General features: G+C 42.9%; 1 protein-coding gene across 4 annotated transcripts in view; it reads right to left on the bottom strand.

The window, feature by feature from the left end:
• LOC306920506 (inositol hexakisphosphate and diphosphoinositol-pentakisphosphate kinase 2-like) overlaps positions 1–22204 on the bottom strand; it is a 68081-nt gene that overhangs the window by 10292 nt on the left and 35585 nt on the right. For all 4 annotated transcript variants that reach the window (XM_079497300.1, XM_079497303.1, XM_079497301.1 and 1 more), the window contains 9 exons: positions 21819–21960; positions 19569–19792; positions 18239–18366; positions 17378–17492; positions 16271–16378; positions 12256–12372; positions 10082–10222; positions 9588–9681; positions 4806–4931 (listed from right to left, as the gene is read on the bottom strand). In XM_079497300.1, the coding sequence (XP_079353426.1) occupies positions 4806–4931; positions 9588–9681; positions 10082–10222; positions 12256–12372; positions 16271–16378; positions 17378–17492; positions 18239–18366; positions 19569–19792; positions 21819–21960 (1195 nt within the window). The remainder of the gene's footprint in view (positions 1–4805; positions 4932–9587; positions 9682–10081; positions 10223–12255; positions 12373–16270; positions 16379–17377; positions 17493–18238; positions 18367–19568; positions 19793–21818; positions 21961–22204) is intronic.

The following is a 22204-nucleotide window of genomic DNA, read 5'->3' on the forward strand; positions in this document are numbered from 1 at the left end:
TTGCCTCTGTTCCCCACATGGGTCTTAATGGTTGCCTCTGTTCCCCACATGGGTCTTAACCACTACCGAGTTGCACAAAAGTACCGTAGACTATTCAGTCACTAACTTCCACCAGTGGTCGAGACTTTAAACTGGAACTGACATCAAGATAACTAGCAGACAAACACATGGCCAAACAATATACATTCACAGAACAGCACGCATTCAAACACAAACGCCAAACATATCACCATACAAATGTCACTACAGGGACTACAGTACCAGAGGGACACATTTGAAATGATGGACGATGACAACCAACAGGCTCAAAATGTCTGCATGATAACACACTGACACCTAGTGGACAACATGACAACAGACACAATGTTAAAACTACTGTAGGATGTTTCCATTACATTTAATTAATGCTGAACTGTGGGTGTGAATATAGCTCAGCTATCTGCTGGCAACAGTGTTGTTTTTGTCGACTAAAACTACGACGAAAGATGTTTGTCGACTCCAATTTTCCACTGACGAAAACTAAATGGAAACTAAATGAAAACTAAGCTATTATGACTAAAACTAAGACTAAATATACTGACAATTTTGTCAACAAATAAAAACTAGACTAAAATGTTAGGAAAGGACTAGTGGAGAAGAAATCCAGTATAAGTAATCTTACACTTGGTTGCCAAAATACATTTTAGTCGACTAAATCAACTGTAGATTTAGTCTAATAAACTGTAGATTTAGTCGACTAAAATCCTATGATATTTAGTAGACTAAAACTAGACTAACACTAAGACATTCCAGGTGACTAAAACTAAAATGGAAAACTATTCAAGAGACTATGACTAAAACTAAAATCTAAATTTGCTGCCAAAAACAACACTGGCTGGCAAAAAGTCATTTGATAGAATATTTACGAAGGCTTCACGGATACTATACTATCTCCCCAAAGCATTGAAGGCTTCACGGATACTATACTATCTCCCCAAAGCATTTATGAAGGCTTCACGGATACTATACTATCTCCCCAAAGCACTGAAGGCTTCACGGATACTATACTATCTCCCCAAAGCACTGAAGGCTTCACGGATACTATACTATCTCCCCAAAGCACTGAAGGCTTCACGGATACTATACTATCTCCCCAAAGCATTGAAGGCTTCACGGATACTATACTATCTCCCCAAAGCACTGAAGGCTTCATGGATACTATACTATCTCCCCAAAGCATTGAAGGCTTCACGGATACTATACTATCTCCCCAAAGCACTGAAGGCTTCACGGATACTATACTATCTCCCCAAAGCACTGAAGGCTTCATGGATACTATACTATCTCCCCAAAGCATTGAAGGCTTCATGGATACTATACTATCTCCCCAAAGCATTGAAGGCTTCATGGATACTATACTATCTCCTCAAAGCACTGAAGGCTTCATGGATACTATACTATCTCCCCAAAGCATTGAAGGCTTCATGGATACTATACTATCTCCCCAAAGCATTGAAGGCTTCATGGATACTATACTATCTCCCCAAAGCATTGAAGGCTTCATGGATACTATACTATCTCCCCAAAGCACTGAAGGCTTCACGGATACTATACCATCTCCCCAAAGCATTCAAGCTAACCAAATGTACGTTATCGTTTTAAATTGTGGTACAAAGGTGCCTTGCTTTTCTTTGCAATGCACCTGCTTTTGTACCTGCCCTTTTTCTTTTTTAACAGAGCTTAGGTAAGCTTGCCTTGCTTAACCCATTTTGACCTGAGATCAGATTCTAAAAATGTCTTCTACATCCTGACAGTTTTCTGAAAAAGCTATGTTTATATGTCAGTCGTTCTTCAAATTTTCAAAAATAGCAGACCTACAAGCTCGTAGCGCGCCACTCGGTGGCGCGCTATGAGCTTGTAGATCTGCTATTTTTCAATAGCTAAAGCATAACATAATGCTAACACCAAAAGGGGTTACCGCCCAGAATGGGTTAACTAACACAACGTATCGGGGATGTGTATGGGATAGTCTGGTGGCGAACACATTCTGAACACAAATTGGCACATTAACACTGGATGATGCAACAAACATGAGAAGTTAACGTAACGATGGAGAAGATCAGGTAACAGAAGAGTTTCTAACACTTTCAGCGCCCCCTGGTGTTCACGTGAGCCAGGCAATATCTGTGAATTTGCGCCAACTACTTCCGGGGCACACATCCCAACACAGCGAGATGTCTTAGTTTTCACCACAAGCAGTAATATGTCGGGCGCCATGCGATCAGAAATCACTATTTACATCTGAACGTTGGGCGGATTGGACTTAAAACAATTTTTCTGAGAAAACGAGCCGCAAAGAAGCGACAATGAGTGGATCCTTATGGGGTGGGCGCGCATTGATCATTATGATGGGAGCCTGGGCGGCACGAAAGGTTAGTGTTGAGCTTCGACTGCTTGGGGCAGCGGTGGCCTAAGGGTTAGAGGAGCACCCTTGTTGCCGAAAGGTTGCCGGTTCGATTCCCCGGACGGGCAGGAACAATCTGGGTGGGGAAGTGATTGTCATCACTCACCCAACACAGCTGAAGTGCCCTTGAGCAAGGCACTGAACCCCCAACTGCTTAGTGGCCAACAGTATAAGACTGTGGTTGTACTGGTCAGCTCCCAGGTTTTAATGTGTGTGTGTGTGTGTGTGTTTCTATGTGCAGGGCGTTGCTGAAAATGAGCACCTGTGCTCAGCTACTTCCCTGGGTAAATAAAGAATATAAAAAAAGAAAAGAAAAAAAAAGATATATATATATATATATATATAAACCGTACAACTCGCCATCTGACGGGTATGGGGACCTTTGGGGTTAAAACAAAGTTTGAGTGTTAACTGTGTGTTATGATGCTATCAGAGCAGCAAAACCTGGGTAGAAAACCTCAGGGCCCTTATCCACTACAGTTTTTCCTACCCAATTTCACACCAGTGAGGGGTGAGAGGGGCTGAAGGGGTCGTCTGTGGAACTTGGAAGGACAACGGGACGGGAAAACTTCAGCGAAAACAGAAGCGCAGCACGAGGATGAAGGAAACAACATTCAGTACAAAGGTCCAGTTTGCTAATTCACAACAACTACTACTACTGAAACTTTGAATTTCTCTACCTATAAACTTTCACGACAGCAGACAGCCTATACGTACAAATATAATTTATGAAAAGGCTACTACAGTGAAGTCAGACAGTTCACGGAAGTTGTTGTAGGCTATGTGGGGATTATCTGACGAGGTACCATTTGAGTGGGCAAAACCTTACATAAATTATACTAAATTGTTTATAGGGTCAATATGAAATTATATAGCCTTTCCATGAGTATCTTTTTATATTTTTCCTAAAAGAATACAAACAGCCATATTACAAGTTATGGATCTTGAACCTAAGGCAACTAAAACAGTTGTAAAGGTTTGTTTGTTGGTTGTGTGTTTGAATCTGCATACAGGGCTCTCGCCCTCCCACCCCTCACTGGTGAGAAATGGGGTAGGAAAAACGGGGACGTGTCTCTACATATGATTTTAAACGCTAGAATATGGTACAGGATTCTCTGACGTTAGAAGCAGTGATGATTGGCCATGCTTTGCTCTTGAGCACTGCAAGGTCAATTCATCTTCATTCAACAGAAGAGAAAACGACTGTCGATTTATGTTTCATGAATTGTATGGATTTAAAATTAACGTTATGACAATAACAGTTACGTTACGTTCATTTTAAAATCCATAAAAGTCATGAAACACAATATATCGATAATCATTTATAAGATTTGATAAGTTACTGTATACAGTAATATATATACACTCAAACATACACAGCAACGATGTGTACAGTGCACACACACACACACACACACACACACACACACACACACACACACACACACACACACACACACACACACACACACACACACACACACACACACACACACACACACACACACACACACACACACACACACACACACACACACACACACACGTCGAGCAGAAACCTCACATTGTCCATATTTCTCCTTTTTATGTTTTTTTTTGTTTAATTTGAATCCTGAAAAGCAACCGTTTTGGACATACAAGGGTCCCCCATGACGAAAAATGTTTGTCGACTACCTTTGTCCACTGCCGAAAGCTAAATAGAAACTACATGAAAACGATGACTAAAACTAAGACTAAATATATTGACGATTTTGTCGACAAATAAACACTAGACTAAAATGTTAGGAAGGGACTAGTGGACAAGAGATCCAGTTTAAGTCATTTTACGCTTGGTTACATGCTGAAAATAGCAGATCTACAAGCTCTGAGCTTTGTGAGCTTGTAGATCGGCTTGTAGATCGGCTATTTTCAGCAAGTGTAAAATCAGTCATTTCGACGGCATCAAGGTCGACTGTACGTATAACTGTAGATTTAGTTGACTAAAATCTCATGACATTTAGTCGACTAAAACTAGACTAACACTAACACATTCCAGGTGACCAAAATGTGACAAAAACTAAATTGAAAACTATTCAAAAGACAAGAAAAATGTGCTGCCAAAAACAACACTGGTTGCGGCCAATCAGGAATTGACTTTACAAGAGAGAAATGGAGCATTCATTCATTGGGCTGAAATGGTTTGGACATACAACACATTTACACGGAGAGATAAACACTTCCTTAGTGAAAAAGGCCCCCCAAAAAATGATTCAAATAAACATACAAATAGCTGCCAAAAAATGGAACACTCAAAAGCAAAATGTCTTGTGTGTCTCTATGGGCTAATAAATGGTGAGCAAACTAGGATCTCAAAATGACATACCGTCTCGATAGGACTGATTTCCGGAGGAGAACTTTTTGCGGTGTGTACGTGCGTAGTCCTGCAGGTTGGGGGCGCTGGAGGAGCCCCCTAGGACAGTGGTGCTGAAGAGGCCGGCACACTGGGAGCCTGTTGAGGGTGCAATACAAGGCAGATATGGGTGTCAACTAAGCAAAAATGTTCGTCGACTACCTTTTTTCCACTGACGAAAACGTAAATGGAAACTACATGAAAACTAGGCCATGGTGACTAAAACTAAGACTAAATGTATTGACAATTTCGACAGAAAACTAGACTAAAATGTTAGGAAGGGACTAGTGGACAAGAGATCCAGTATAAGTCATTTTACACTTGATTGCATGCTGAAAATAGCCGATCTACCAGATCACAACGCGTCACGCTGCGACTATGACTAAAACTAAAATCTAAATTTGCTGCCAAAAACAACACTGGCATCAAGGCGTGGCAAAAAGCTGCTTGCGAACAGGAGTCTCCACCTGGTTTTTAGACAGCTTCCACTTGCCCCTGCCGCGGGAAGTGGAAGCTGCGCGCGAGCTTCCTTTTCCATCCACCAGCTGTCTATAAAACCAGGAAGAGACGACTACCACTCGCGGTGGCATTTGGCATCTTTGTGATGCTACAGTGGCCCCATATCATTTACATGCAGAAATTCATTCATCTTTGTGATGCTACAGTGGCCCCATATCATTTACATGCAGAAATTCATTCATCTTTGTGATGCTACAGTGGCCCCATATCATTTACATGCAGAAATTCATTCGGAATGAATGGATTCATTCCAGACATCATAATAAAAATGCTCATGTAAACACCTCAATAGAATAATATAATAATATAATATAATAATAGAATATCCCATTCCGAATGAATTTTCATTCCGGTCTGGAGAGGTATATACCATATGAATCGGTATAGATCTACAGTACCATATAAACACTTTATTCCAAATGCTACTGGGAGTTTGGAAAACATGAAATATTTTACAAATGTCTGCCCTTAGTAGACTATAGTGCTTTTTGCCCATGTCCAAGCAGGGATGGCCATTTGGAGACATTTTATGCGTGCAGAAATGCGCTATTTTCCCCCATAATAAAATGCGCTATTTACAAACCCATCGGCAAATTACAGTGCCATTGCCAATTGCAGTGTATGGGTGAAACATGGAACCGTGTCCCAGCCCACCTGGGCGGGGGAATTGGCGTGAGTTGTTGTGAACACATGCACACTTTCCCAGTAGTCCCCAAGCCTCCACCGCATCGTTGAGTTTACCTACCAGGAAATGTCTGTGTCTGTCGGGCAAATTCTGTGTGACGGCTGACTGACGGATGAATTAAAGTGCACTCCTCGTCAATATAGAGCGTCGCAGTCCCGCCCCCTACCCTGGACCAGGAAATGATTCTCCGTTCATTTTCCTCATAGTATTTCAGAAAGTATTTATTTAAAGACGTTTACGCCGCGGACAAAGCCAACTCGAGTCGTGACAAATCATGACAACAAACACAATTTTTTGGGCCGAACAAATAATTAGAAAGAAGAAAAAAACGGCACTTTTTTTGTTGTTTTTCTTCTTCATAATTATTTGTTTGGTCCAAAATATTGTTTGTGTTGTCATGAGTTGTCACGACTCGAGTTGGCTTTGTCCGCGGCGTAACAGTCTTTAAATAAATACTTTAAGAAATGTCTATGGGAAAAATGCATTGGGATTCATTTCCTGGTCCATGGTAGGGGGCGGGACTGCGACGCTCTATAGTGGCACGTAATTATCAAATAGCTCTCTGTGGTGACTGACGAGTGCTGTCCAACAGTAGGTCGGACTCGTACTCGACTGATCAGGGTTATACTAGGGATGGAACCCAGAACCCATATAGGAAGGAACCAGTTCAGAGAGCTGAACTGGCTCCCAGTAGAATCATCAATCATGCAAACTAAATGCCTTTGGAAGGCAGCGACTCCTGAAAACCCTCGCCATTGACCACGCGGATATATCGCATATATATCCTTTTAGACTATCCGACGTTACGTAACCTCATCCTCTTGGGAAAAACGTTCTCAAACACCACTTCTCTCACCCGCTTCATGCTGTGTTTTTTAGTTCTGGGTTGTTTTGGGTGGAGTCGAGGTTGCGTGTGGTTGCAGGGACTGCGCTTCAAAATATATTTTTATTTTATTTGATCAGATAATAGCTGTAATAGTGTTTGTCGGTTATTCATTTCTTAAGGGATAACGGTTATGGGTTGGCCATCTCTATAGTCCAAAGTTATATTCCGAATGAATGCTTTGGTCATGTAAACAATTGAGGAATAGGAATACTTCAGGTTCCATGTAAACAGTCTGGTATGAATCTCTGTTTGGAATGAATTAATTCATTCTGAATACATTTTGTGCATGTAACTGAGGCCAGTGTGTGTGCTCACTGTGGGAGGGAGAGGGAAGGGTTAATAAGGCCCTTTCCCAATTCCCCCCTTCTCCATGGCCCTTAGCCCTTCCCCTTGCTGATGCGCGTTCACGTGAGGAGGAAGGGTTTTCTCAATTCTCTTTGGAGCGAGGGGTAGGGCCGAGGGGTAGGGTTAGGATCCCCTTCAAACCAAGGGACTTCGCGACCAGACTTAAAACGGAGGGACATCACGGAGGGCGGAAGGCGGACGAGGTAAGACGCCTTTTTCGTCCTTTATTATGGAAGAATATGATAATAACCAATATTATTTGAATGAGTTAACAATCTGCATCGCCAAAAATATCGCAATCTCTAGCAAAGGTTAACGTTACCTCACTTGAACTAACGATATGCTACGGCGTTGCATTCATACAACGTTACGGTAACGTTAACCATTCATTTGGCATCGGCGCTTTTTTATTTTTATTTACCGCCGGTGCCCCGGTGGAACAACTCGGACGCAAGCTAGTTTAACTAGCAGGCATCAGTCCGACCCCCCAGACCCCGATATATCAACATTCTGCAGTTTTGGAGCTCTTAAAAGCCGTGAAATAGCCTACTGTACCTACACAACGCTGTCGCTGCATAACGTTGGCTACTCGCTGCAGTGATAGCTGGTATGGTTTTATCATGACCAATGTTATGCTAATCCCAACAAGTTGCAAAAGTTACATAACTAATTAGCAATGGTGTTGTTTTTTTCCCCAGGCAAACCAGCTATGGAACAGACTGTACATTGGATGGAGATGAATCACGATGGCATTTGTCCTAAATGTTGTTGAATTTGAAACATTGTCATTCATATCATATCATTCATATGTAGCATACCACGACTTGTCATAGGACATGATAGAAAATTACTGTTCTTAATGATATTAAAAACAATGAACACAGTGTTGTTGTTTTTCCTTTTTTTAACCCTGTATATGATATAACTGTACCCATTCTATACAAACTGTTAATACAATAATCAATGAATCAGGTACAACTGTTGAGCAGGTGTCAGAATGAGCTATATCTAGCTGAATTACATTCAAGTGGGCTACCAAGATGAGACAAAATTACTTAATATATTTATTTCATCATAACCACAGCAATGTTTACGTTCCATCTCTTCTCCCAAAATAGCCGATCTACAGCTTATAGAAAGTTGTTTCCAAAGTGGGTTATGGGGTCCAGAGAGGTAGCTAGGGGGTCCCCAGCTAAATGATAGTTTGGAACCAAATGGACCCATAAGGGTCCATTTGTACACTAATTAATTGATTTTACAATATAAATTGGGGGTCCCAGAGACAGAAATGCCATTAAATGGGGGTCCATGGACTAATGCATGTCACACTGGCGGTCCGTGACACTGCTAGATTCGTAAAAATCTATGGGGTCCCTGGCATATCTCTTCAAATGGGGGTCTGCGGGCTAATTATTGTCAATTTGGGGGTCCTTGACATGAAAAAGTTTGGGGACCACTGGCCTGTAGTGAGCTTGCAGATCAGCTATTTTCTGAGAACAGGTTGTATATCAATATATCAATATCTACAAGGGACGTTCAATATTTAGGGACGTTCCAATTCCTAGGGTGATGATTTATCCCCCTACCCCTTGACACTCATTATGTAGGGGCAAGGGGAAGGGGCAAGGGATAAGGGGTAGGGCCAAGGGCTGAGGGGTAGGGTTAAAAAAGGAATTGGGAAAGGGCCTAAGTGTGCATGCCACACAGCATGCAGTCATCCAAACAATGCTTTGGCACTGTTGCCATGTCTGTTATTATAAGCAACTTTGGGCTTCTTTTTCTGTTAAGTAGCTTTCTGCTAAAAAAAAAAAAAAGGGGGGCTTGTTTCTAAAGATTAGTTGCTGTTATTTGGGGCTTGCTGGGGTCGACAGCACAGACCAAGCACAGATTACATACAGTGTTGTTTTCGTCGACTAATACTATGACGAAAAATGTTCGTCGACTACCTTTTTTCACTGACGAAAACTAAATAGAAACTAAATGAGGGACTAGTGGACAAGAGATCCAGTAGTAGAAGTCATTTTACACTTGGTTGAATGCTGAAAATAGCCGATCTACAAGCTCACAACGCATCGCAGTGCGACGCGTTGTGAGCTTTAGATAGTGTAAAATCAGCCATTACGACGGCATCAAGGCCCGCCAAAATACATTTAAATCAACTGTAGATTTAGTCGACTAAAATCGTGTGACATTTTAGTCGACTAAAACTAGACTAACACTAAAACATTCCAAGTGACTAAAATGTGACTGAAACTAAATGAGAACTATGACTAAAACTAAAAATCAAATTTTGCTGCCAAAAACAACACAGATTACATACCTAGACCACTCTGCTTCATCTCAGGGGACTGACGTGGGCAGGAGGGGAAGAGACGGTAACTGGCCGTCTTGGAGGACGATATCTCTGACAGGACCTGACACACACACGCACGCACGCACGCACGCACGCGCGCAGAAAGAAAGAAAGAAAGAAAGAACGAACGAACAAGAGATGCAAAATACATTCAAACTAGGGCTGGGCAGGGCAATGTGTTGTTGTTGTTGTTGTTGTTGAATGGACGGACAGGTAATTATTTATATGTATGATCAGGAGGCTGCTCTGGAAAGATGATCAAGGTCAAGGACAACATAATCGACAGATCTCCTCGTGGAGATTTAAATGTCCATGACAGCACGCCGTGCCGTCAAATCATGACATCATACCAGTAACTAAACATTAAAAATTGAATGATTATAATTATTCATGTCGTGTGAATGATGTGAATGATGGCTTACGTATACATTACTTTGAACAGCGGTGCCATTCGGCCTTACCTCCATAGAACCGGTCTTGCGGTTGCGAACGAGCGGGGACCGCCTCTGTATGCCGATGGGTTCAGACAGTGGAACGGCCCTGTCTGTTTCGTCACACGACAGGTTCTCCAGGCTGCCGCGATCAGTGAGCTTCTGCCCGTTCTGAAGAAATTCACCCACGACAACAACGACAAACACAATAGTGCAGGGCTAATATGACAATAAGCGTTCATGGATAAACCATAGGACAGCATACAGTAGGTCATACGCTGCTGTACTTCTGTGTAGAGTACCTACCCAAGTCCTGACGTCACTCCCTATCAGTGATGATTCCGTCGACTAAAACCAAGACGAAAAATTTCATCGACTACGTTTTTTCACTGAGGAAAACTACATGGAAACTAAATGAAAACTAAGCTATGATGACAAAAACTAGACTAGTCAGACTTTGGTGCTCTATGCCCTAAATAACCTTGCTCCCCTTTTAAAAAAAAATCTGACGTCGTTGCGACCATAGGTCGCAGTTTACAGTAACACCTCGTGTCAGTCAGTCCGTCACGCCTCGTGACACGCTCCATATATGGCCGTCTCCATATATGAAGATCACGACACTGACCTCATCAAACCCTTTTTGAGTGGTGTAAACCACTCCTACAACTGGCTTTTGTGTGCAGAAAAAAATGAGCATGGTTGCTATGTTCAAAATAATTTCTGACGTAATTAAATCACACCCGGGTGAACTGGATGACTGTAGCAACCATGCTAATTTTTTCTGCACAAAAAAAGCCAGTTGTGAAATCACATCCGGGTGTGATTTCATTACGTCAGACCACAGCTGATCATGCTATATAAAACCTTACACCACTCAGTTCACACGGGTGTGATTTTTAGCCATACATGGAGAAGACTGGATCATCACCTAGATCTGCCTCTATGGCGCCGGGCCGGCAACTCTAGATATGACCTCACGGACACCATATTGATATTATTGTGATGTCACAAATTCACGATAGATGTAAGATTTGGCGAAAACAGGAAAACAACTGAGCTTGGCCTGGGCCATGGCTCAGTGGTCCAGGCACCTTGGCTGGTAATCCAGTCTGGCAGTGTGCCGCGGGTTCGACTCCCGATCCCGACGGGATCGGGAGTCTTTACTGCATGTCTTCCCCCCCATCTCTCTCCCCATTTCCTGTCAGCCTACTGTCTGTCCCTCCATACAAAATATAAAATAAAAGGTGAAAGCCACAAAAAAAACATTAAAAAAAAATATCTGAGCTTGTAGATTGGCTTTTTTTTGCCAAAGAGATTAGGGGAAAAGGAGGGGACCAAGTACGTAATGACTCCTGGGAGACCACATTCAACAAATGTCGCTGTATAAACCCTCAGGACGGGAACCCCTTTTGGTGTTTATGAGCTTGTAGATCTGCTATTTTTGAAAAATCGTGAAAATGTATACCGGTATTCTTTCAGAGTGAATGTTTTTAACTCAAATCTTTGCTTCTGGGAGGGTCCCTGGAACAAGATATTTTCAGATATATTTAAAAAAAAAAAAAAAACATGTGGGGCCCCAACCCATAGGTTGAGAACAACTGCACTAATGAATGGGGATGTATGAAGTCCTGTATTTCCTATGTGATTGAAAGTGTTACCTCAGAAGAAGCAGACCAGAATCCACTTTACTCCACTGTACTAATGCATAGACATGTATGAATGTATTTCCTATGTGATTGAAAGTGTTACCTCAGAAGAAGCAGACCAGAATCCACTTTACTCCACTGTACTAATGCATAGACATGTATGAATGTATTTCCTATGTGATTGAAAGTGTTACCTCAGAAGAAGCAGACCAGAATCCACTTTACTCCACTGTACTAATGCATAGACATGTATGAATGTATTTCCTATGTGATTGAAAGTGTTACCTCAGAAGAAGCAGACCAGAATCCACTTTACTCCACTGTACTAATGCATAGACATGTATGAATGTATTTCCTATGTGATTGAAAGTGTTACCTCAGAAGAAGCAGGCCTGAATCCACTTTACTCCACTGTACTAATGCATAGACATGTATGAATGTATTTCCTATGTGATTGAAAGTGTTACCTCAGAAGAAGCAGGCCTGAATCCACTTTACTCCACTGTACTAATGCATAGACATGTATGAATGTATTTCCTATGTGATTGAAAGCGTTACCTCAGAAGAAGCAGGCCTGAATCCAAAGCCAGTGGGAGCGTTGTCCTCGTCTTGCACACCTTTAACACCAGGGCTGAAGTGCAGCTCCACGTGGAAACGTTCCTCCGAGGACACTTCCTGAGGGGACAAAGACAATGGAGGGCTGGGCAATCAGCTGAAAATATCCTTGCCGTCGGGCCAGAAACCATGTATCTCTATATTTAAACTTTTTGTGTTTTAGTAGGGGAGCCTATCAATCAAATTTTGATGCCCGTGATTTTGGAATGTTAATTTTTGGAGACAGGTATATCTTGATTCTTGGGGTTACCAGAATGCCAAAAAAACATGTCTCCAATTTTTTATGTCAGGTTTAGCATGTTTAATTAGCATAATTAGCTAATAAATTGTCAAAAACGGAAATGGCAATAACTTTGCTTCTAGGTAACTTATAAAGGTGATCTAAGAGTCTGAGTCCATGTTTGTGATGTCCAGATATTCATCTGTTACCATTGTGAAGTCATACAACCTTTCCTAATTAGCATAATTGCCATACATTATGCAAAAACGAGGTGAACATCAGCAAATTGCTGCATGTTTTACTTTTAGTCAACTTTGAAAGCTTCTCACAGACTTCAAGTGTATGTTTACAACTCCAGGAATAATTATCATCCTATGAATAAATCATGCAACCTTTTGTCTATGTAATAATTATGTAATAATCACACCAAAACCAGAAATAGCTGTATTTCTTTGCTTTAAGTTAATTAATACGCATGATCTTACAGACAGTGTAAGTCTGTTTGCATGTCTAGAAAATATTAGAAGCGACCTCGCACTAAAGGGCTGGGCGAGTGCTGGTGCTTTGGAATGGGGGGTCAGATCAACATATCTGCCTGGGTCATGACAGACTGCTGGGCGAGTGCTGGTGCTTTGGCATGGGGGGTCAGATCAACATATGGAATGTATTCTGAACTGGCCATATATGGAGCGTGTCTTGAGTGTACAGGGTTTGATGAGGTCAGATCAACATATGGAATGTCAGAACAGGTCAGCTCCATATAGAGATCTAATTTAATTTTCGGGCCTGTTGAGAACTAATAACTTTGGGGCAGGCCCGTCCATAATTTCCTAAAGGCGACCTGCAGTCGCAAGAAAGAACAATATGGGAAATGGTCACAGAATTATCAGATTGTTTATTCTAATATTTACAGAAAGTTTTGAAAATTGAAGGGTCTCCATCTTCGTCGTCATCGTCAATCCCCAACAGATGTGCCTTGCTTACCACACACCTCTAATCATCTGCCCCACACATACACATCTCAGAGCAGTTCAAATTTTAGATCGACAAGAACAATGTGATGCACTGTGATTTCTTGCAGACACATTTGATCAGTTGGGTAATGGTGGCTGGCCCGTGGGTATCCCGTGTTGTGACTGGCACCAGTTGAGCTCCCTCAGCCTCCCATCCATATTCAGTTGCTGGTGGCATCTGTGGGTTAGGTATGTGCTGCGTCAGAACTGAGCCTTTTTGTAGCTCATAGTATATACAGTAGCAACTGCAGATACCACCTCCACAGGACACCTGTTTAGACCTGGCCAACAGGTTAAATTCCCTGGAGCTGTCTGATCAGCTCCAGAGACGGCATGGAACCCTGGTAAGGCTGAAGTCCTCGTTTTACCCAGTGCCTGCACTACTGGCTTTGTTCCCCACACCGGTGATGAAATAGATGTCCTTGCACAGCTGATGGTACCGTCGTATTGTAAGAACAAAGACATCAGTGTCAGGGGACTCAATGTAGAGCTGTGTTGCCCCTCTTCGGACAGCATCCAGGCTGTGCAGGATTATCCTTGTGTCAGCCTCTTCCTGTACGCTGTGGAGATGTTTTACATCGATAGAGTTTGAGTGGACAGCCTGCCTTGACGTGATTATAAAAACATTGGGTTTCATCTGGAAGTGTTGGAGGGCTTTCTTAGCAAGATAAGACAGTCAGCTCATCTTTGGTGCTGATACCTGACAAGAACTGTTTTTCTGACACTTCCCTATCGGTGTGTTGTCTTCCACATGATAAGTGGTAGGGGCCCGGGGCTTTCCACCCTGGCGTCGGTCAAATACTACATGGATCTCACTATGTTCTTTGGTCTTCCTGTCCAGTGTGGCTATGGAGTGGTCAGCTTACTGGGAACATGTCTTGATCCATGGTGGCTTTCCCATTGCCTGTACCAATGCCATTCCATCTATGACAGTTACACTCTTAGCTGGAAGGGTACAACTGTCAAAAAAGATTGAAGCATTTGTTTGCCAGCTGTACGAGCCCTGTACAAATCCTGTGGATGTTGATGAGCTCAGGTGGAGGTTATTCACAAAGAAACAATTAGAAGCCGAGAAGCTGCCACCTACACAAGCAGCATTAAATCAAGCCATTACCCATGCATATTATCAGGCAATGGTATGGGATCAGGACCACGTACCTAACCCACAGATGCCACCAGAAACTAAAAATGGATGGGAGGCTGAGGGAGATCAACTGGTGCCAGTCACAACACGGGATACCCACGGCCCAGCCACCATTACCCAACTGATAAAATGTGTCTGCAAGAAATCACAGTGCATATCACATTGTTCTTGTCGATCTCAAAATTTGAACTGCTCTGAGATGTGCATGTGTAGGGCCGATGATTAGAGGTGTGTGGTAATGTAAACAAGGCACATCTGATGGGGATTGACGATGACGAAGACCCTTCAATTAAATGTGTTTTCAAAACTTTCTGTAAATATTAGAATAAAAATCATGTGATAATTCTGTGACCATTTCTCATATTGTTCTTTATTTTATGAGGGATATATATATATATATATATATATATATATATATAAAGCTAATAATGGAAAGGTTGCATATCCTAGTTATGGAAAGAGAATATTTTCTAGACATGCAAACAGACTTACTGTCTGTAAGATCACATTTATTAATTAACTTAAAGCAACGAAATATAGCTATTTCTGGTTTTGGTGTGATTATTACATAATTATTACATAGACAAAAGGTTGCATGATTTATTCATAGGATGATAATTATTCCTGGAGTTGTAAACATACACATGGAGTCTGTGAGAAGCTTTCAAAGTTGACTAAAAGTAAAACATGCAGCAATTTGCTGATGTTCACCTCGTTTTTGCATAATTTATGGGAATTATGCTAATTAGGAAAGCTTGTATGACTTCACAATGGTAACAGATGCATTTCTGGACATCACAAACATGGACTCAGACTCTTAGATCACCTTTATAAGTTACCTAGAAGCAAAGTTATTGCCATTTCCGTTTTTGACAATTTATTAGCTAATTATGCTAATTAAACATGCTAAACCTGACATAAAAAATTGGAGACATGTTTTTTTGGCATTCTGGTAACCCCAAGAATCAAGATATACCTGTCTCCAAAAATTAACATTCCAAAATCACGGAAAGTGATAGGCTCCCCTACTATTTTTTCCCCCCTAAGTTAACTCCCTACTTGATCATACTACAGCGTCACATGAAAGCATCAAAAGTAACACCGGTGGGACTTTTGCTATTTATTTTATTTGAAATTTAGAGATGTCCCGATACGGTATCGGAAAGGTATCGGATCGGCCCTTATTTGGTCATATCGGGTCATATGGGTATCAGTGAATATGCCAGTCTAACCACCGATCCGACACAGGGGTAAGAGGTTGACACTATGGCAGGTAAATAAAATGTTGGGGCACGTGGAGTTTGCTTTGGAGTTGCCCAAACTGCAAGTGCACATTTGAGTGAGGAGTCTGCTATAAACACAACACTCCTAGATCTCATGCATAGAAGGAAGCATGAGATCAGTCCGCTGATGGTGTGTGGCCAACCCATCGCAGTTGGTACTGAAGGAGTGTGGCCTTCATGCTCTTTGTACCAGTTCTACTCAGGACTTCTGTGTGTGGTACACGATCACGCCAGGTCAATGCACGCACACACACACGCTCTAACATCAACGGTACAAATATCTGGCAAAAACAACTACCTTATTGTTGTCCTCATACAACATGATTACTATCTGAGTCATGTAGTTGAGTTCGGTCACGGCGCTGAGGTAATCCATGGCACGCTTCCACTGCTGGTCCTTCTCCTCCTGACGCACGCACGCGCACACGCACACACACACACGCACACACACACGTCAAAAATGTGTGGGCACACATGATCTACAGCCGTGGTTCTCAAAGTGGGGTCCGGGGACCCCCAGGGGTCCTTGAGGGAGTTATACTGTAGTTAGGAACCAAATGGACCCTTGTGGGACGTCTGTAACTCTGAGAGTGTACAAATGGAACCAAATGGACCCGTCCTTGAGGGAGATCCAGGGGACCCCCACAGCAAAATTATAGTTGGGAATCAAATGGACCCTTGTGAGACTGTAACTCTGAGAGTGGAACCAAATTCCATTTGTACACTCTCAGACTCAGAGTTAAATTAACAATGATTTTACAATATTAATGTGGGTCCCGGAGATAGAAATGCTGTTAAAATGGACGTCCGTAGCTTAATGCATGTCAAACTGGGGGTCCTTGAAATGAAAATCACTGCTAGAGTTGTACAAATGGGGGTCTGCAGATCTATCTATCCATCTATCCATCCATGGCTGTGTGGGACAGTGTGTGGTCAGTCCTGTGTGGGACAGTGTGTGGTCAGTCCTGTGTGGGACAGTGTGTGGTCAGTCCTGTGTGGGACAGTGTGTGGTCAGTCCTGTGTGGGACAGTGTGTGGGACAGTGTGTGGTCAGTCCGTGGTCAGTCCTGTGTGGGACAGTGTGTGGTCAGTCCTGTGTGGGACAGTGTGTGGTCAGTCCTGTGTGGGACAGTGTGTGGTCAGTCCTGTGTGGGACAGTGTGTGGGACAGTGTGTGGGACACTGTGTGGTCAGTCCTGTGTGGGACAGTGTGTGGTCAGTCCTGTGTGGGACAGTGTGTGGTCAGTCCTGTGTGGGACAGTGTGTGGTCAGTCCTGTGTGGGACAGTGTGTGGGACAGTGTGTGGTCAGTCCTGTGTGGGACAGTGTGTGGGACAGTGTGTGGTCAGTCCTGTGTGGGACAGTGTGTGGTCAGTCCTGTGTGGGACAGTGTGTGGCGAGTCCTCACGTCTAGAAGGCCTCCGTAGCGGAAGATGCTGAGCAGTGAGTGGACGTGGCTCTCGCTGGTGAAATAGAGGCGTGTCCTGACGTGGCGTCCAGGGGACATCACTCCACGAGAATATCTGACCACAGAGAAAAACAAACAAAAAACTAAAACGTGTATCGTTGATGTCGGGCAGAAGCCTCCCTAAGGTGTTCCAAAATGTTCAGAATACTTTTTTGAATATTCAATAGACCAAATGCATACGGCTGTCATCTTGCCATGAAGTTAATGCATGCATGCATATCTTAGCCAGGTCCTAGACTAATACATGGACAACTGGCGGCCCGGGGGCCACATGCAGCCCCCACCTTCACTTAATGTGGCCCTCAAGTTAATGTCGGGAAACTGATATATTATTGATTTCAGCCGTTACAATTTGAAGCATGCAAACATGACCCGCTTTAATTACTTAGTACTCTAAATTAGTAGCTTAATGAGTAGTATTAAAATGTTAGCCCTTTTTAAGTCCAATGTATTTGTATTTAGTTCATAAAGTTAACATAACTATATTCAAAGGCATTTGAAAGTCATTGAAATTAAATAAAAATGTTACTTTTAAGGATTCCAATAAAAAAATAGCAAAAACTATTCAGGATTTCAATTCAAATATAGCAAAAATAGCTGATCTACAACTTGTAGATCAGCTATTTTTGCTACGACAGTAATATGCAATGTGGCCCTCTGGTAGTGAGTGTGGAAATATAGTGGCCCTCTCCATAGTCAAAGTTGCCCACCACTGTCCTACACTAATACAACAGGGTTTTAAAGTTATCACATAACCTATTCATTCACTCATTTATTTTTGAGCGGTGTTCGGTGACTCACAGAGGGTGCAGTTTGTTGACGGACTCGTCCTCGTGGGTCCTCTGGAGGTCCAGTTGGATCTTCCTGACTAGCGGGAGACAGTAGGCGTAGGCTATGTCCAGCTTCTCCACCGTGTTGATGCCATATTCCTGGAGAGAATTAGAAAGCTTGTGAGACACGCTGGAAGGAACATTAAAAAGGCGGTCTCTGTATCATAACAGCCATAGACATCGTGGCAATACAGCCACAAATGTGATGAGGTCAGCACATTTGGCCAAGTGGATATGGAGGATTTAGCCCAAGGAGTTTTTTTGTGTGTGCAAAACTAATGCTTGGAATTGGTTCAGAATCATGAAAACCCTATAGTTTGACACGACATTGGACGAAAATTTGGACTGATTATTATTATTATTTTTGGTTTCTTTTCTTTTTTTTGTAAAAATGTGAACGCACCGGTTATAGTCCAAAAGAAAAAACTCATTGCATTGGAATTGAGCTCAAATTCAGTTGATCATACAAAACATCTATGTTTTTGGAGCTCAATAAAAATAAATGGCGACCTTGCTGGACCGTTTCAGCTGTTGTGATCACAGACATGTATCTAGGGTTCACCCCTGAAATGTTTCCGTGTTCCTTGAAGTGCGTCACTCGCTTCTTAACTCCATTAAACATGCAGGATTTTTCAAAGCCCTGCATCTCTAAAGCTTCGAGTGCTGTCCATGGTGAGCAGATGATGGGATTTAATTTGTGACTTTGTCTCGCATCGCTCCGGACAACTAACCGTTTCTGACGAGAGATAAACACAGTGTGAGCTAATGCTAATGATCACAACTCCTCACAACAACAGCCCCACACCTCCCTGATAACCCAGAAATGAAACGGAGTCTCATTAGAATGGGAGCCTATATGCCTGGCACAGCTCAGAGCCATCTAATAGAAGAGTTACGATATTGAGGGGGAGGAAACCGAGCACTCGAGCGCTGTTCATGCAGCCTAAACAAGCTGGAGTTGGAAATACCTTTTCAACGAGGGCGGCGCAAATAAGAGCTATTTTAAGCATGTGTGCAACATGATAACTGTTTTAAAGTACTGTACAGTAACAACTAAAGTCTCTTTAATGTTTATGTTGTACTATTACTAAAAAACATTCTAAAATAAAAGGATTTAAGATCATTAAAGCTGGGCTGTTGCCTGAGTCCAATGCATTTCTGTATATTTCAGTGAGTCCAGGACTCACTGAAGTGAACGCAGTTTGCGTAACTGTCTATATCTAAGGCTCTGACACAGCTTAGCTGTGCTTATGCTACCACCTAGCGGGCAGAAAAAGTGTTAAATATCCCCTGACTAATACCTGTGGGATGACGATGTCGGCCAGAGCGTGGGACAGTCGGAACAGCTCCAGCATGTCCACCAGGCCCAGGGTGGAGTTGTGGATGTAGTCGTACTTCACACAGTCGTAGATGTCGGGGACCTTGCTGATGTCGTAGCGGCCGCTCTTCATGCGGAAGTCCCTCTCCAGCTTGGACCAGCGCTGCAGCATCAGCTCCAGGGTCTCGCTGTGGTACAGCTGGATGTCTGCAAGCACAGGAACAAAACACAACACGGACAACCGTAAAGCGGGGGTTCCCAAACTTTTTTTACCCCGGAGGGACCCGAAAAGAGACAGATCTCTCTCTCCCTGGGACCCAAACTAGTGAAAATAACAAGCTTGGCTATTTCAACTACTTTAACATATTTTTTTTCTAATTTATGGAATCTTTGATTTTTTGTTGACTTCTTCATGAAATTACTGTGGGAAAAAAATCATGTTTTGTTCTTTTGAAAAAAATCTAACTAAAATGCACCAAGTTTCTGTCTGTAATCCACGTAACTCGAGAACAGTTCACCCCACCGACTTCAAATTCGACACACGTGTTCCACACCCCCACAGGGAGTGCAGTGCCTGGTGTCGAGTCGGTCGGACTCACGGTTGTCCAGAACCGCCACAAAAGGCCTCTGCCCGGGCCACAGATGACATCACAAGGCCTCTGCCCGGGCCAGACTCCTTGGGTTCGTCCACCGACTTCCGACATCATTCTGACATCTTTGGGCATGCCTGACAAAGAACTCCATGTATGGGCATAAAAGGGGATACCGCTGACATCACTTCTGACATCACGACATAAGTGCAGTGCCCGGTGTCGAGTAGGTGAGAAGCACGGTTGTCCAGAACCGCCACAAAAGCCCTCTGCCCAGGCTCCCACGGGCACCCCGCTCTAGTAATAATAATAATTAAAAACAAAATGTAGGAAACCAAAAAAATAAAGTAAATAAAGGGACCAATAAAAATAATTGGTCCGTGACCCAACCTTGGGTCCCGACCCAGTGTATGGGAACCAGTGACATAAAGGACTGGATGGATTTATTGAATGATTTAGGTGATTTTCTTTACCGTTTTTGTCCAAAATGTAGTCGTTATTATGCCAATTGATTCCTCCCAAGCTGTTGTTTCCTACTGACTAACGTGCCAGCGACGGCATATTAACTCATTTGGTGCCGTAATCACTTTTTGAAGCCTCCCGGCCCAAACGCCCCCAATTCTGCTGGCTTATGCTGTCTATGGGGACGCCGTTTTTAGAATCGTAATATCTAGGAGTAATATCTTTTTGGGTCAAAACGAGCTTGATTTGCGGCTCATTTCTCAAAACGATTATGATCCTCGGTTCCAAAAAGTATGTTTTGGGTGGATTAAAATGACAATCACGGGACATGTTACATAGCTGATTTTACTTCCTGATTCTCGGTTTCCGAGTGAAACAGCTTTCAGAATTGGATGCTTCTGCCTATTAAATGACTGGATGGCGCCCTGAGCCACCACCAGATGGCGCTGTTGCCGGTAAACGAGTTAATGATACAATCCTATGTGTCGCTATTACTACAAAGCTACTTACATCACACAGCCTCTCTGAGGCAAGCTTAACCACTTAAAGCAGTGGTTTTCAACCAGTGGTCCGGGGACCACCAGTGGTCCCTTCCAGGTGGTCCCCAGCTAAATAATGGGAGAGTTGGTAACCAAATGGGACACTTATTAGATCTTTAACTTTAACAGAGGAATTGTTGTTTTGATCGTTTGCCTGTTTTCTCTCCTAATGGTACCAACATCAATACATGTGAACATATTATTTAGTCTGAGAGGCTAAATCTCATGAAATGGTGGTCCGTCCATGGTTCAAATAATGGGCCTTGCCCTTGACATGAAAAGGGTTGAAAACCACTGACTTAAACCATGAAACATGGGGACATTCTCATTACGCGTGTACACGTCCTAGCGCATCCTGATTGTGTTAAAAGGTTTTTTAAGATAGTAAAACATGGAAATTAGTTTAGGGATAAGGGTTAAGGGGTGGCGCAAGATATAGCCCATAGTATTTTGCATTTTGTTTGTTTATTGTGGTATTGTCTGCCGAAATATTCAATCAATTAAAAACCCCTATGTACTCCCAGGGGTCTGCTATTTTGCTAAGTCCCCCCCCAGAATAGGGAGGCTATATGCAGGGTTTATGTGGTTAGCATTACATTACTAATTCCGTCTTAAAGAGTGTGAGAGAGGAATTTTCCCCACCAGCAGATTTGGGGTCCTCCATTCTTTTGCGTATCTGGGAGGTGAGGCTCTGAATGAGGGTGTAGACCTGGTCACACGTGGCCACTGGGTTCTGGACTATCTTCATGGAGTTCACCAGAGAAGCACAGCAGGTCGGCGCCAGCTGGGAGGGAAGGAAGACAACACGACAAAACAAGAGAACTCATCATAATGAACTGAACATTGACCCATTCAAACTGATATATATATATATACATACATTGCACACGCACGCACGCACGCACGCACGCACGCACGCACGCACGCACACACACACACGCACGCACATAGTCTTTCCTCTAGCCAGAAGCTGATACTGTGGGGGGAGATACAGTGCATACGCACGCACGCACGGGTGCCATTTTTGT

This window comes from Electrona antarctica (assembly GCF_951216825.1).
Source record: "Electrona antarctica genome assembly, chromosome: 3".
Taxonomy (NCBI): domain Eukaryota; kingdom Metazoa; phylum Chordata; class Actinopteri; order Myctophiformes; family Myctophidae; genus Electrona; species Electrona antarctica.